We start from the raw sequence: 16,837 nt of genomic DNA, 5'->3' as shown, positions 1-16,837 counted from the left end.
AGAAGGGATAGTTAGTCTGTCACGTGATCTACATAATGCAACACGTTAGAGTTTGAGTTTGTTTATATACATCAGGTAAGGAGCGGATGCTACCTCATGTATTTATGTTTGTTATTTAGTGTAGTTTAGTCGGTGATTCGTTGCCGGAAAATTGTTTATTTTCGTGTATTTCTTTGATAGTTTAGGAATATCAAAGGGGTTAAGATTAGAGGGTTTTGTTATGTTTATTTCTTTGCTTTAGCACCGCTCATTGTCCCTTTCTCCTGTGTTTTATGTTTTGTCTCTTCATTTGTGTATATTCTGTAAATATTTATTTCTTCACTTTCAAACTGTAAAACTATTGGGTTACTATTGCGACCTACTAAAAAGCACTCAACGAAATCTGTCTCTGTCTGATTCATCTCAACACAAGTTGTTATCAGTAGCTGAACCTATTTTCTTTTTTTTGTTATTTATTTAACTAAATTTAATACTTCTATGTTACTTTCCCTATTAGTTTTAGACCTAGTAATGGGGAGACGTAACATAATTGGGGGCTCGTCGTTTGTTACTGTTTATTAAATAATTGTGTTGTTTTGAACATGGCAGAGATTCAGTGTGAATGGTAGTGAACTTGTGGAGTATATCTTTCCTTTTTGTGAGGCATGTTAGTTCGAGTTGTTAATACTAGGCGTGCTCATGGCGTTTAATTTGCAGGGTTTCCTTGATTATCCCTCATTAGATGCTATCGAAAAGTGTAGGAAAGATGAGTTGTTGACAATAGCTAACCACTTCCAGATTTCTATTCCAAAGCAATCCCTAAAACGAAAAATTAAAGCCGAAGTGATAGATCGGCTGGTTGAATTAAACATTTTGCCTGACGTAGACAAAAAGACCGATCCTTTTGGCGAAGGGCAGGATGTTATTGAAGTGGGTAAAGAGGAGGTAGAGACGGCCGTGACGGAGGTTGAGGCCGATGTCGGGGCTGTTTTGCCCCCTTTTGAACCCTTTTCCCCGAGTACTCCCAGTTCAAGAGGGGAGATACAAACGAAAGTGCGAATTGCACGACTCCGTATGGAGGTGGAAGAACGAGCACAAGCCCGCCAAGCAGAGCTGGATCTTAAGCTGGAAGTCCGCAGGCTCGAAATTCAAGCCGAGAAAGAGGTGAACCTTCGTAAGTTGGAGATTGAAGCGGCTAGGGTTACTCCAGTCTCCTCTGGGCAGCAGAACTTCTCATCGGTGAGTAATAATTCGACGAATTTGGGTTCAACCACATTTGATGTGGGAAAACACATTGCTTTGGTGCCGAATTTTAGAGAATCAGAAGTGGATAGTTATTTTAACGCTTTTGAGAGAATAGCAACGTCTTTAGGTTGGCCAAAGGAGGTTTGGTCGTTGTTATTGCAATGCAAATTGGTCGGCAAGGCATTAGAAGTGTACTCCACTTTATCTTTGGAAGATGGTCTTAAGTATGACATGGTGAAGTCCGCCATACTCCGGTCATATGAGTTAGTACCAGAGGCTTACAGGCAACATTTTCGAAATTGTAAGAAAAACGCAACTCAAACCTTTGTAGAATTTGCACGAGATAAGGGAATGCTTTTCGACAAATGGTGTTTTTCTAGTAAGGCTGATGATTTTGTTTCACTTAGGGAGCTTCTTTTACTGGAGGATTTTAAGCAGTGTCTCCCTGAGAGAGTGGTGCTGTATTTAAATGAGCAGAAGGTAGCGACACTTTCACAAGCTGCAGTACTAGCGGACGAATTTGTGCTTACGCATAAAAACGTTTTTCAAATAGCAGGTCCTGAGAAGAATTCTTTACCGAGGGCTTCAATGAATGTTCAGATGCCTAAACAGAGTAGTGAGAAGTCTAAAGAGACTCGTGACTGTTTTTATTGTCACAAGAAAGGACATGTTATAGCCGACTGTTTTTCTTTGAAGCGCAAGCAGAACTTTCCGAAGAAAGAAATTGCATTTGTGAACTCGGTGAATTCGTGTTTGCTTTCTGAAAATGGAGCTGAAATACCAGACCCTTCGTACTTGCCCTTTTTACTTAAAGGGTTTGTTTCATTAACCGGTAAAAAGGAGGACCAGGTTGAAGTCCAGATGTTACGTGACACGGGAGCTGCGCAGTCGTTTGTATGCGCTGATGTGTTGTCTTTTTCAGATGAATCATCAGTAGGATCTAGTAGGTTAGTGCAGAGTTTCAGTATGGAGGTGATTAGGGTACCCATTCATCGGATCCATCTTCAGTCTGACTTGGTGACCGATTTTGTGGAGGTAGGAGTACGTCCAGTATTACCAGTGAAGGGTGTGTCTTTCATCTTAGGTAATGATTTAGCCGGGGGGCAGGTAACACCTTTGCTGGAAGTGGTAGACACTCCATTGACTCATCTTAAGACCGATGAGTTGTTTCAGAAATACCCAAGTGCATTTCCTGCGTGCGTTGTTACAAGGGCCCAATCTAAGAAGGGGAATGACATTTCTTTATCTGACTCTTTCTTGTGTACAGATGGGACGACGGAGGAGGTTGTGGAGACCAGGTTTTGTGACAATGACCAGGTGAGGGAGGTTGTAGTGAGTGATCCTTTGTCATTAGCCGTAACTCGTGAAAAGCTCATTGAAGCTCAAAAAGATGATCCATCGTTAGCAAAGTGTTTTAAGTCAGTGAAGAGTGATGAATTGGACAATGTTTCATTCTTGGTTAAGGATGGTTTACTTATGCGAAAATGGCACAAAAGTAATACTATAGAGAACGAGTGGAATGTAGTTTATCAAGTGGTGGTTCCCACTGTTTTTCGTCAGCAGGTTTTGTCTTTGGCGCATGATCACCTGTTGGCAGGACATCTAGGGGTAACAAAAACCTATAATCGTGTTCTTCAACATTTTTTTTGGTATGGTCTTAAGCGGGATGTGATTCAGTATTGTAAGACCTGTCACATTTGTCAATACGCAGGAAAACCTAACCAGGTGATTCCACCGGCTCCTTTGATTCCAATCCCTGTGTTGGGCGAACCTTTTGAACACGTAATAGTGGACTGTGTGGGGCCATTACCAAAGTCAAAATCTGGTAACCAGTTTCTACTTACAATCATGTGTACCGCTACTAGGTACCCAGAGGCCATTCCACTTCGTAAGATTACAGCCAAAGTGGTTGTTAAAACTTTAACAAAGTTTTTCTCGACTTTCGGCTTACCAAAGATTGTGCAAACCGATCAGGGCACCAATTTTTTATCTAAGCTGTGTTCCCAAGTTTTCCAGTCGCTAAATATCACACATCGTATATCTAGCGCATATCATCCCCAGAGTCAGGGAATGTTAGAGAGGTTCCACCAGACCTTAAAATCAATGTTGAGGAAATATTGCATTGAGACGGGAAACGAGTGGGATGAAGGAGTCCCATTGCTTTTATTTTCAATTCGTGAAACTGTGCAGGAATCTCTTAAATTTAGTCCATCAGAGTTGGTCTTTGGGCATACGGTCAGAGGTCCTCTGAAAGTCCTGAAAGAGAGGATGTTAGGCATCGAGAATGCTAGGGAAATAAATGTGCTAGATTATGTAAGTAAGTTCCGGGAACGACTACAGAAAGCGTGTACACTGGCTCGAGAATCTTTGTCTAAAGTTCAGGGGAAAATGAAGGAGCGTTATGACAAATGTGCCGTGGATAGATCTTTTGCCGTTGGTGATCAAGTTTTGGTCTTGCTTCCCATTCCTGGATCTGCTTTATCTGCACGATTTTCTGGGCCATATGTGATCCTTGAGAAAAAGAGTGAGACTGATTATGTGGTGCGAACTCCTGATAGGAGACGTCAGAAGCGAGTATGCCATATTAATATGCTGAAAGCTTATCATGCTAGAGCTGGCTCTAATACAGAATCTCTTACCATGAAAAGTGAAAGTTCTGTTGTCTTTCCAGTGGGTGTGGTCTGTGAGACGAGTCCAGCTGTTGAGCAGCAGGATGCTGATCTGGATGGTGTACTGGAGTCTGATACGCCGTTATTATCAGCTAGGCTGTCAAACTCTGAAACTCTTAAAGACTTATCCAATTTTTTAGCTCATCTTAATGCAGGTCAAAGGCAGGATGTTGTAGAGCTTCTTGACAAATTTTCTTCTATTTTGGGTGACGTTCCTACACTTACACACGTGCTACAACACGATATTGATGTAACTAATGCACGACCGATTAAACAACACCCTTATAGGATTAATGCTGTGAAAAGAGCTATAATGAAACAGGAGACTCAGTATTTGTGGGAGAAGGGATTGGCCAGTCCTAGTGTTAGTCCCTGGAGTTCCCCGTGTATTTTAGTGCAGAAATCAGATGGCACTAAACGTTTCTGTACTGATTATCGACGCGTTAATGCTGTTACGATACCAGATTGCTTTCCACTACCGAGGATGGAGGACTGCGTGGATAGCATAGGATCAGCAAAGTTTGTTAGTAAACTCGACCTACTGAAAGGATACTGGCAAGTTCCACTGACCTCTAGAGCATCTGAAATTTCAGCGTTCGTAACGCCAGATTGCTTTATGCAATATAATGTTATGGCTTTTGGCTTGCGAAACGCCGCAGCTACATTTCAAAGATTGGTCAATTTAGTTCTTGTTGATGTTCCTAACTGCAATGCATATCTTGATGACGTGGTTGTTTATTCACAAAGTTGGTCAGAGCATGTATCGTTACTAGGAACAGTGTTTGAGCGTCTAGCGAAGGCATCCCTAACACTTAATCTTGCTAAATGTGAGTTTGGGAAGGCAACAGTTACCTATTTGGGTAAACGGGTGGGTCAGGGTCAAGTGCGTCCTTTGTCAGCAAAGGTTTCGGCTATTAGCGAGTTTCCTGTGCCATCTACCAGACGTGAGTTGCGTAGGTTTTTAGGTATGGCCGGTTATTACCGTTGTTTTTGCCGGAATTTTTCGTCTGTTGCAACTCCTTTAACTGCTTTACTTAGCCCTTCGAATCAGTTTGTTTGGTCACATGAGTGCCAGAATGCTTTTGACAGCGTCAAAACGTTGTTGTGTAGTGAACCCGTGTTGTCTGCTCCTGATTTTTCCATACCGTTTAAGTTGGAAGTGGACGCAAGTGAGGTGGGAGCTGGTGCTGTATTATTGCAGGAGGGTAATGATGAGATCAATCATCCTGTTTGTTATTTCTCAAAGAAATATAACAAACATCAGCGTAACTATTCCACTATCGAAAGAGAAGCTCTAGCTTTACTGTTGGCTCTTCAACATTTTGACGTGTATGTCGGTTCGACTGTCCTTCCTGTAACGGTCTACACAGACCATAACCCACTGACTTTTCTTCTACGCATGCACAACCGGAACCAGAGATTGATGAGATGGTCTCTCATCATTCAGGATTATAACCTGGAAATAAAGTATAAAAAAGGTGTGAATAATGTGGTGGCAGATGCGCTATCCCGGGTTTAAAATAAAGTGAGTTGATCATAATTTGGGTTCTTTTGACAAACTCTGTATTTTGTACAGAGGTTTGTTTTTAAGGAGGTGGGTGTTACGTCTGTGTCGTATTTTGGTTGTGTTTTCTTTCCCCCCCCTCCCCTTTTCTTTTGTTCTCTGCTGTCCTTATTCTTAGGTCGCATGATTGGTGGGTTCGTATTTATCATGATTAACCAACGTGACGTCATCCCCCTAAAGAACCAATCCGAACTCACCCTCTCCATATAAAGACCTGGAAGTGACGAGCAGAGAGGGGGGAGGCGTGTTTTTTTTCTCGTGTCACTGTGTTGTTGTTCGCTGTTAGCCTCCTCGATTGTTTTTTTCTTTTATTTCTCTAAGTTTGTATTATTTGATTTATTTTGGTGCGTGACTTTGTCGTACGACATCGATCTTCCCAGACACAATGAGAAGGGATAGTTAGTCTGTCACGTGATCTACATAATGCAACACGTTAGAGTTTGAGTTTGTTTATATACATCAGGTAAGGAGCGGATGCTACCTCATGTATTTATGTTTGTTATTTAGTGTAGTTTAGTCGGTGATTCGTTGCCGGAAAATTGTTTATTTTCGTGTATTTCTTTGATAGTTTAGGAATATCAAAGGGGTTAAGATTAGAGGGTTTTGTTATGTTTATTTCTTTGCTTTAGCACCGCTCATTGTCCCTTTCTCCTGTGTTTTATGTTTTGTCTCTTCATTTGTGTATATTCTGTAAATATTTATTTCTTCACTTTCAAACTGTAAAACTATTGGGTTACTATTGCGACCTACTAAAAAGCACTCAACGAAATCTGTCTCTGTCTGATTCATCTCAACACAAGTTGTTATCAGTAGCTGAACCTATTTTCTTTTTTTTGTTATTTATTTAACTAAATTTAATACTTCTATGTTACTTTCCCTATTAGTTTTAGACCTAGTAATGGGGAGACGTAACAACGGGTATCAGAACTTTCCTGATAAATCATTGAATAAATGGACAAACTATTCTATTCTATTCTATTCTATTCTATTCTATTCTATTCTATTCTATTCTAGTTTCATGTAATATTCGGCTTGTGATTATTACAATTTGAAATAATAATAATATTTTAAGATATTTTAAGATGTAATTAATTCCTGTGCTGGCAAAGCTGAATTTTTAGCATCATTACTCCAGTCTTCAGTGTCACATGATCCTTCACATGCTGATTTGATGCTCAAGAAACATTTCTTATTATTATCAATTTTGAAAACAGACAATTGTGCTGCTTAATATTTTTGTAGAAACCGTGATTTTTTTTTTAAAGGATTCTTTGATGAACAGAAAGTTTAAAAGAACAGCATTTATTTGAAATAGAAATCTTCTGTAACATTATAAATGTTTACATAAAATTTACTTTAAAAAAATCTTACCGACTTAAAATATTTGACCTCTAGTGCATGTTTTTTTCTTTTTTCTTTTTTTTAAATGTTTAAACACGTTTAACTTATTTTATTATGCCAGAAGAAGTCACAGAGTGACGGTAAAGATCCTGTTTATTTTAGAAAATTGGTTGCCTGGAGTCTTTTTTACAAAAATATTATACCTCTGAATATTTTGACCAATCAGAATCAAGACAGCTTATATATTTACTCAGAGTGTATGTTGTCTATGTTTCTCTGGAGTGTAATCAAAGCATAAGGCATGTTGCCGGAACATTAGATAATCATAATCACTGGGCAGATGTGATTAGTATTGAATCAGGCCTAATTAAAGAGGCAGATATACAGCCTGGTGATGAAACTATGGACTGGAAATGAGGGAAGACAGCATGTGCAGGACAATTAGAGATATCACAACTTCCCGGTTCTCCCATATGAGCTGATAAGATTCTAATAAAGCCATAATGGTGAATTACTGTGATTGTTAATTGTGTTTCAGGGCTGCTGTAAGGCTTTATTCATAAGTCAGCATCATAAACGCATTCTGCAGTAGTTCCAGGAAAAAGTTTCATATAACTTTCACATAAGCCTGTTTATAAGTCTTCATCTTTCCATTGTGCACAGCACAGCAAACCTCTCAGCCTCATCCCCCATGTACATTTTATGAACGTAATCAACTGCAATCTTTATCACGGTGAACACACACACACACACACACACACACACACACACACACACACACACACACAACAATTGTGTTGGATTTCCCCCCAGAAATTGCTAGTAAATTTCACAAATTATTACACTGTAAGAAGTGATCAGTTGACTTAACTTAAAAAAGTGAAGAAACCTGTAGCAAAATAAACTTTATGCGTAATTTAAAAAAATTAAGTTATGGTCACATAACTTAAAATGATTAAGTAAATAAACTTCATGCATAATTGAAAAAAATAACTTGTGTTATGTTCACACAACTTAATTTATTCAATTGCGCATGAAGCTTATTTACTTAATCATTTTAAGGCAACGGGTTTCCTCACTTTTTTTATGTCAAGTCAACTGATCACTATTTACAGTGAACAAAGAAACTGCAAGTAACACATTGAATTAAACATTTTGAAGTAGAAAGACTGAAATAGTATTTTTAAAGGAGAACTCCGGCGCAAAATGAACCTCGGGTGTAATAACACATTGGTACAGACTAAATCGTTCCCTGAGATTTGTTTTCATGATAATCGAATTTAAAGAGTTTTATCTCTAAAAACAGTTTAGCTTATAACGCTAGTATATTGGGCATAAAGTAAGCAAAAAGAGATCGCTAGTTAATACCACAAGGCTCAAATTAGTCCCACACTAACACGGCAGCATAATGAGTGTCCTTACATGCAAACCGAAGCATTGAGAACTTTGTAAGTGTATAGACAGTTTAATAAGAAGATACTTTACACAGACAGTACAGTTAGCGCATACAGACAGGAGCCATCTTGGAAAACAGTCTCGATCAGTCAAACCACGAAGGCGGTGATACGTGAGCTGAACTGTGACTTGGAATCTCATATGGTCCGTTGTTTCCGGAAGAAAGCACTGAGCGCATAAGAGAAGCACTGAACGCAACAGAGAAAATAAAAAAATAAATATAATCTATCTTATCTTCAATATCTACACGTACTATTCGCTCACCTTCGTGGTTCGATTGGTCGAGACTGTTTTCCAAGATGGCTCCTGTCTGTATGCGCTAACTGTACTGTCTGTGTAAAGTATCTTCTTATTAAACTGTCTATACACTTACAAAGTTCTCAATGCTTCGGTTTGCATGTAAGGACCCTCATTATGCTGCCGTGTTAGTGTGGGACTAATTTGAGCCTTGTTAGTGGTATTAACTAGCGATCTTTTTTTGCTTACTTTATGCCCAATATACTAGCGTTATAAGCTAAACTGTTTTTAGAGATAAAACTCTTTACATTCGATTATCATGAAATCAAATCTCAGGGAACGATTTAGTCTGTACCAATGTGTTATTACACCCGAGGTTCATTTTGCACCGGAGTTCTCCTTTAAGTCTAGTTTCAGTGTATTGTTTTGCAATTTTACAGCAATTTTATTACACTGTAAAAATGACTTTTTCGAAATTGTAATTAAAACATTAAACAGATTATACATTTTACAAAAAAAAAAAAAAAACTATTTCAGCCTTCATGTTTCATGTTTAGTTCAATGTTTTCCTTGCTGTTTCTTTGCGGCCTAATTATTTGTGAATCTTTGAATGCAATTTCAGTGTGCTGAAGGTATAACTGGGGACGTCCCAAACCACCTCAAACATTCCGGTTAGGTGTTTGTTCTTATATTCAGTGAATTAACTGCATACAGCCTCCATAGACAGTATAAGAAGTGGACAGAGCGATCTCATTGGAACTCAGTTGAGACAGTTGAAGCCCACTTTTAGCGATTTTTGAGCACTTCCGTTCCTGACGCGCAGACTCAAACCGACTCAAACTAAGCTTGATGACGTGAGCAACCTGTCTGACAGACGTAAATCTTCTAGTAGCTATGCGTGAAAATTGCCAACGTTAATCTTGCAGAGACAAGGAACTTGAGCAAAGAGTTCTTTGACGTGAGTGAGCAGGAGTAAGTATCCCGTTGCTTTTATGAACTCATTATCTATGGGCTTCTCTCTTGACGGGACGTCCCCCCGATTGCCTGCGAGCTTCTCCTCCTGTCTGTACGGTAATTTCTGTACAGCGCGACAGAGAGTCGAGTGGTTATGACGCAATAGTTAGCCTATTTTTACAAAATCTGTTTCTACGGGGCCATAATGTAACATAGAAGGTAATGGAGCCCTTTATACATTGTCGTGTTTCTTTAGAAATAAATAATGGACAAATGGAGTCTTTAAACGCCTCAGATGTAAAGTTATTCGCTGTCAAAGTGACGCCAAAATGAATGGGAGTCAATGGAAATGCTAACGCAAGTGAAGTTCTGCTACAAGATGGCGGCACCCGGCCGGCTTCAACTTCCGGTCGATGGATTACCCCCTTGACAGCCTCATGCAAAGTGAGAGTGATGTAGGCCTAGTCAGTGATGCAGTTACATCAGCAATGAGAGTCATTAGACATTCGAAATGCTGATCAGCAATACATTGCCTCTAAAGCTACACCGGTTTCAGACTGCATGTAAAAGCAGCGCATATGTATTTCTGATTGTAACATGTTAAAACATTGTGTGTGTGAACTTTTTTTGTGTGAGGATTTCCTATTATATGATCCCATTGCTTTTAAAAAAAAAACTTTTATGGTATTAGTATTTGGTTTCTAAATGTGTCTTAAATTTCTATGGTTACTCAGTTCACCTCACAAAACACATAGTGTTGTCTGTCCGTACAAGCCATGTTTATCCTTGTTGCAAGAAAACTTGTATGCTACGCAGGCGCAGCCCATGTTGGCATCTGCCTAATTTGAGGGAACTGTGTCAAAATACAGTAGACTGGGATTGGTCCCACAAACTTTGACGTCAGCCTCTGCTGTTGTCCATCTGTTTGTCCTCTTCCATAGCAGCAGCTGGCATTGTTCTGGTGACCCAGCTGGAAAAAAGGTGCAGTGCTGTATAGACATGAATTTGGAGCACAACTGGTCGTTTTTAACAAGAGTCCTGGTGTTCTGGAGCATGTCCCCTCAAGCAGCTGCAGTCATGGGTAGACTCAGTTTCCCGTTAACAATGGAAAGGCTGGCATCCAGACGAACACTCACATGTGGCTTTTGAGTCTAAGTGAATGGTTTCTGTGTGCTGGATGTATTTCAGAAAGGGGAGAAGGGAATATACGCATCAACAAAGTACATTAACATTGACTGTGTCCCTCCACTTAATGTGATATTTTAGTAATGTCCAGGACAGCTAGCCATGCTGAAACCTTCTAGGCAACAAAAACCCCCAGCAAATTTGCTTTGTCACTGCATCAGACTGCTGGATGTTTCATTCATAAATTTGATCACTATTAAAAATATTTTTTAATTTAATAATTTAGGTTAGACTTTACAATTAGGTTTCATTTTAACAATAGTTAAATAGTTAACAACAATGAAAAATACTTCTAACGCATTTATTAATCTCAGTTAGTGTTATTTTCAATATTTACTAATAAATTACTAAAATTAAAAGTTGTATCTTTTAAGATTATTTCATGGACATGAACTAACAATGAATATTTGTATTATTAACGTCATGTAGGCTATTAACGTTACCAAATATTTATAAATACGGGAACAAATGCATTGCTCATTTGTTAAGGCCCGTTCACACCAAGAATGATAACTATAAGGATAACAATAACGATAACTATATTAGTGTCCACACCAACGAACGCTAACGCTCTGTTTATTCTAAGCGCGTGCTGTAGTTTTTGTAGTATCTGCCACTTTAAATCCTCAAGCTCTTTCAAACAGGATGGATTCTGATTGGCTGCCAATGTTTTTATTGTTCGTCACCTGGAAAGAAATCGTTCTGAAAGGGGTTCCAATGATATTGTTTCTCTGTGCCGTTTTTATAGTTGTGGTGTAGACTCTGCAATACTTTTTTATATGTATTACTATTTTAGAACAATATCATTATCGTTATAGTTATCATTCTTGGTGCAATAAATAACATTAACTAATGGGACCTTATTGTAAAGTGTAACCATAGTTCCCTTTCGTTGTCACTCCGAGTTCCGTCTGATGACGACGAATGGGGGTTTCGCTTAGAAGCCAATCAACTTCAAATACTTCAAAACGAGCCAATGGCAAAGAAATGCCATGGGTCTGCGGAATTTGCATAGCGTAACTCCGCCTCACCTCGTGAGTATATAAGGAGAACGCTGGCAGCAAACCGGCATGTTTTCGCTTTGGAGCCAAGTTAATCCTTCGTTCCACAAGCCATTCCTGAAATTGTCAGTTCTTCAAACGAGCAAGATTCTCTGGTGTTGGTGTGACGGCGATCTTCGGCGAGCGCGCACTTCCTGCTTATCTGTCTGTGGTTCGACAGCGAGTGTGTTCTCCCCGAGCGCTTCAACACAATCAGGTTTCTTTTTCTCACAAAAGAGCTTGCACGTGGCACGTCTTTTTAAAGATGCCTCGCCCGTGCACTTCTGGTTGCGGTAGGCTGGTTGACGACTCTGATGGGCACGGGTGCTGCATAGTGTGTTTGGGCATTGATCACGCTAGAGCAGCACTCGTGGATGACTCATGTTCTCTCTGTGGGAACATGACCATCGCAGCATTACGGTCAAGACTCGGTGATCTCGCAAGAGTGAGGGTCCCCTCATCCACACCCCGATCTACTGACTCTAGAAATAGAGCTAGTACTTCGGCTGGTGGCCAGGGTGATCTGAGGGTGACGGTTTGGAACCAAGCGCCGACTATCAGTCCGTGCCCAGCCGCACCCTCTCCAATGCTGCAACCCGTGAGTGTTCAGGGGATTCCGGCGAGATCATCTTCGGGTGTCCCGCGGGTTTCCTTTGGCGCTCCAGAGGAAGATGCCATGTCTATTGCAGCATCACAAGGTGGGTCTGAGTCTGCTGGAAGTGAAGACTCATCACAGCTGCCGCCTTCGGGTGTGACTACAGTTGTGCCAGAGTCAGATCCAGAGATGACGGCCATGCTGTCTCGAGCCGCCGCGAGCATCGGGTTAGAGTGGAACCCTCCGCCCTGCCCCGAGCGCTCGCGGCTGGATGATTGGTATTTGGGTCAGGCTGCGGATCCCCGTCCCCGTCAGGCCCCGATACCTTTCTTCCCGGACGTGCATGATGAAATCTCGAAGTCCTGGAAGACTCCCATGTCTTCCCGCGACCGCTCGATGATTTCATCCGCCTTTCCTCCCCTCGATGAGGCCGCTGCCCGTGGGTACACTGGGCTTCCCCCGGTCGAACGCTCTGTTGCGATGCAACTGTGTCCTCAGAGCGCTTCGTCTCGTGGTGAGCCAAAGCACCCATCCAAAGCCTGTAGGTACTCGTCTACGTTAGTGGCGAAGTCCTACAGAGCTGCGGGACAGGCAGCCACCTCTTTGCATGCCATGGCCATTCTGCAGGTCTACCAGGCCCAGATGCTCAGGGACATGCACGAGGGTAGGACAGACCCAGGGCTCTTCAATGAGCTGCGCGCCGCCACCGACCTTGCTCTCCGAGCGACGAAGGTGACCGCACGCTCCCTGGGTTTGGTGATGTCCACAGCCGTGGTCCAGGAGAGACATCTATGGCTCAATCTTGCCGATATGAAGGATGCCGAGCGGTCCCGGCTGCTCGACACCCCCATATCGCAAGATGGCCTTTTCGGCGGTGCAGTCGAGGACTTTGCCCAACAGTTCTCGACTGCTCAGAAACAGACTGAGGCGATCAAGCACATTCTGCCCCGACGGCCCGCTGCTGCCTCCACCCAGCCGACCGGGCAGAATACTCAGTCTGTTCGCCGCCGAGGGCGCCCTCCTGCGACTCCCGCCCCTCCCGCCCGGCCCAAGCAGCAGCCTCCACCCGGGCCCGGTCGCGGAGGAAGTCGCAAGAAGGCGCCCCAGCCCTCTCCAGCCCCGCCCCCCGCTAAACGCCGGGCCAAGCGGCGCTCCTGAGACGGGCTGCTCAGGGATGACGTGTTTTTCTCAGGAGATGGTTGCAGGACCACTCCTTCCCCCGGTGGAGGGCCGGGGGAGAATCTTTTGTTCTCCACTCCCCGCTGCTCACCCACGGGTGGGCAGTACCCTAATGTGGTTAAAGAAAGAAATAACACGTTCATCCCTGAGCACACAGAGTTCTTGGACGACACGGTGCGCCGCCCCCGGGCCGTGCACCCCTCGTCCTCCTCTGTCCCAGAGCCGGATGACAGTGCGCGCCGTCCCCGGACCGTGCCGCTCTCATCCTCCTCTGTCGCCAGACCCCTGGCAGAGCAGACCCCCGTGGAACGTTCGTCCTTCCCTGGTCTGCTCTGTCAGGACGCGGTCTATGACTGTACCCCCACACCGGGCCGCTATGCCGTCCACGTCTGGGTCAGTCATACCGCCTCGCTGCCCCACCGACGGGAAGTCTGTGGTTCGCATGACCCCGCTGGTTCAGTCCTTGGGAGCTTGGCTAGAGCTTCCCAACCTGTCCCGCTGGGTCGCACGAACGATCAGGCTCGGCTACGCGATTCAGTTCGCGCGGTCTCCTCCCCGCTTCAGGGGAGTCCGCTCCACTATGGTCGGTGGCAATGCCCCTATCATGAGAGCGGAGGTTGCTACCCTGCTGGCGAAGGGTGCGATCGAGACTGTCCCTCCAGCCGAAATGAGGTCCGGGTTTTACAGCCCCTACTTCATTGTCCCGAAGAAAACCGGTGGGTTACGGCCAATCCTGGACCTGCGCGTATTGAACCGCTCCCTTCACAGGCTGCCGTTCAAGATGCTCACCGCCAAACGCGTTTTCGAATGTGTGCGGCACCAGGATTGGTTTGCAGCGATCGACCTGAAGGACGCCTACTTTCATGTCTCCATTCTCCCTCGACACAGACCGTTCCTACGGTTTGCTTTCGAGGGACAGGCATATCAGTACGCAGTTCTCCCATTCGGGCTAGCCCTGTCTCCTCGCGTCTTCACGAAGGTCGTCGAGGCAGCCCTTGTTCCCCTCCGGGAACACGGGGTTCGCATTCTGAACTATCTCGACGACTGGCTGATTCTAGCTCACTCTCGAGATCAGCTTTGCGAACACAGGGATTTGGTACTCCGCCATGTAGCCCGTTTGGGCCTTCGGGTCAACTGGGAGAAGAGCAAACTTTGCCCCGCGCAGAGGATCTCTTTTCTCGGTATGGAGATCGACTCGGTCGCCATGTCCGCGCAGCTTACGAGCGAGCGCGCGCAGTCACTGCTGACTTGCCTGAGACAGTTCGAGGGCAAGAGTGCGGTTCCACTGAAACTTTTTCAGAGGCTCCTGGGGCATATGGCATCTGCAGCCGCGGCAACGCCGCTCGGATTGCTTCATATGAGACCGCTTCAGCTTTGGCTTCGCGACCGAGTCCCGAGGTGGGCATGGCAACACGGCACCCTCCGAGTACCAGTTACTCCGACCTGCCGTCAGACCTTCACCCCGTGGGGGAACCTCAGCTTTCTACGGGCAGGAGTGCCTCTGGAACGAGCTTCCCGGCATGTTGTTGTAACGACAGATGCCTCCACCACGGGCTGGGGTGCCATGTGCAATGGACGTGCTGCCGCGGGCTCCTGGACAGGACCCCACCGCTTATGGCACATCAATTGCCTCGAGTTGCTGGCTGTACAGCTCGCCCTGCGCCGCTTCCGAGCCGTGCTCTCGGGCCAGCATGTACTAGTCCGATCAGACAATACCGCGACCGTAGCGTACATCAACCGCCAAGGTGGTCTGCGCTCCCGCCGTATGTCACAACTCGCCCGCCACCTCCTCTTATGGAGTCAGAAGCATCTGAGGTCGCTTCGAGCCATTTCATCCCTGGAGCCCTGAACTGTGCAGCCGACGAGCTGTCACGGCTTCAGCCCCTCCCCGGAGATTGGCGACTCCATCCCCAGACGGTTCAGCTGATTTGGGACCAGTTCGGGGACGCACAGATGGATCTGTTTGCCTCTCACGACTCGACCCATTGCGCCCAGTATTATTCCCTGACCGAGGGCACGCTCGGCACGGATGCTCTGGCACACAGCTGGCCGCGGGGCCGCAAATATGCGTTTCCCCCAGTGAGCCTTCTTGCGCAACTCCTGCGCAAGGTCAGGGAGGACGAGGAGCAGGTCACTCTGGTCGCGCCGTACTGGCCCACCCGGACCTGGTTCTCCGAACTTGTACTCCTCGCGACAGCACCTCCTTGGCCCATACCTCTGAGGAAGGACCTACTTTCTCAGGGACGGGGCACCCTATGGCACCCTCGTCCCGATCTTTGGAACCTCCACGTATGGCTCCTGGACGGGACGAGGCAGGTTTGAGTACCCTGCCACCAGCGGTGGCGGCTACCATCACTTCCGCTAGAGCGTCGTCCACGAGACACCTCTATGCGTTGAAGTGGAACCTCTTCGTCAACTGGTGCTCTTCTCACCGAGAAGACCCCCGGAGATGTTCGATCAACGTCGTGCTTTCCTTCCTTCAAGAGGGGTTGGAGCGAAGGCTGTCTCCCTCCACCCTCAAGGTCTATGTCGCCGCTATTGCCGCACAGCATGATCTTATAGAAGGTAAGTCGGTGGGGAAGCATGACCTGATCGTCAGGTTCCTGAGAGGAGCGAGGAGACTGAATCCTCCTCGCTCTCCTCTCGTTCCCTCTTGGGACCTCGCAGTGGTCTTATCCGCCCTGCGTAGTGCTCCCTTTGAGCCTTTACAGTCAGTCGAGCTTAACTTCCTGTCAATGAAGACGGCGCTTCTGACTGCATTGGCCTCCATCAAGAGGGTAGGGGACCTGCACGCATTCTCCGTTGACGAAGCGTGCCTGGAATTCGGGCCGGCTTACTCTCACGTGATCCTGAGACCCCGGCCTGGATATGTGCCCAAGGTTCCTACCACTCCCTTCCGGGACCAGGTGGTGAACCTGCAAGCGCTGCCCCCGGAGGAGGCAGACCCAGCCTTGGCACTGCTCTGTCCAGTACGTGCTCTCCGCATCTATGTAGACAGAACGCAGTGTTTCAGGACCTCAGACCAGCTCTTTGTCTGCTATGGTGGGAAGCTGAAGGGAAAGGCTCTCTCCAAGCAAAGGTTGTCTCACTGGATAGTGGACGCCATTGCTTTGGCATACCAGCAGCAAGGTCGACCGTGCCCCCTTGGTGTGACTGCCCACTCCACCCGGAGTGTGGCATCCTCTTGGGCTCTAGCGCATGGCGCCTCGCTAACAGACATCTGCAGAGCTGCAGGCTGGGCGACACCTAACACATTCGCCAGATTCTACAATCTCCGAGTGGAGCCAGTGTCCTCTCATGTACTCGCTTCAACCAGCTAGTACCGGACCCGCTCAGGTGTCTTCGCTTGCTCGCCACTCCACTCCACGGACTGGATACGTGCGATATTCTCCTC

The 16,837-nt window shown here is 45.3% G+C and overlaps 2 protein-coding genes across 6 annotated transcripts in view; both read left to right on the top strand.

Moving 5' to 3' along the window:
• Positions 1-16,837, top strand: part of rap1gap2a (RAP1 GTPase activating protein 2a) — a 101,393-nt gene that overhangs the window by 52,751 nt on the left and 31,805 nt on the right. The window lies entirely within an intron of this gene.
• Positions 1,383-5,192, top strand: LOC130104542 (uncharacterized). The gene is made up of 2 exons (XM_056271148.1): positions 1,383-2,485; positions 3,854-5,192. Coding segments are annotated over exons 1-2 (1,032 nt in total). The 5' UTR covers positions 1,383-1,455; the 3' UTR covers positions 3,856-5,192.

This window comes from Rhinichthys klamathensis, unplaced genomic scaffold (genome assembly GCF_029890125.1).
Source record: "Rhinichthys klamathensis goyatoka isolate OS25496 unplaced genomic scaffold, OSU_Roscu_1.1 h1tg000311l_1, whole genome shotgun sequence".
Lineage (NCBI taxonomy): Eukaryota > Metazoa > Chordata > Actinopteri > Cypriniformes > Leuciscidae > Rhinichthys > Rhinichthys klamathensis.
Note: the sequence above shows the minus strand (reverse complement) of the source record. Positions and strands in the feature narration are given on the sequence as shown.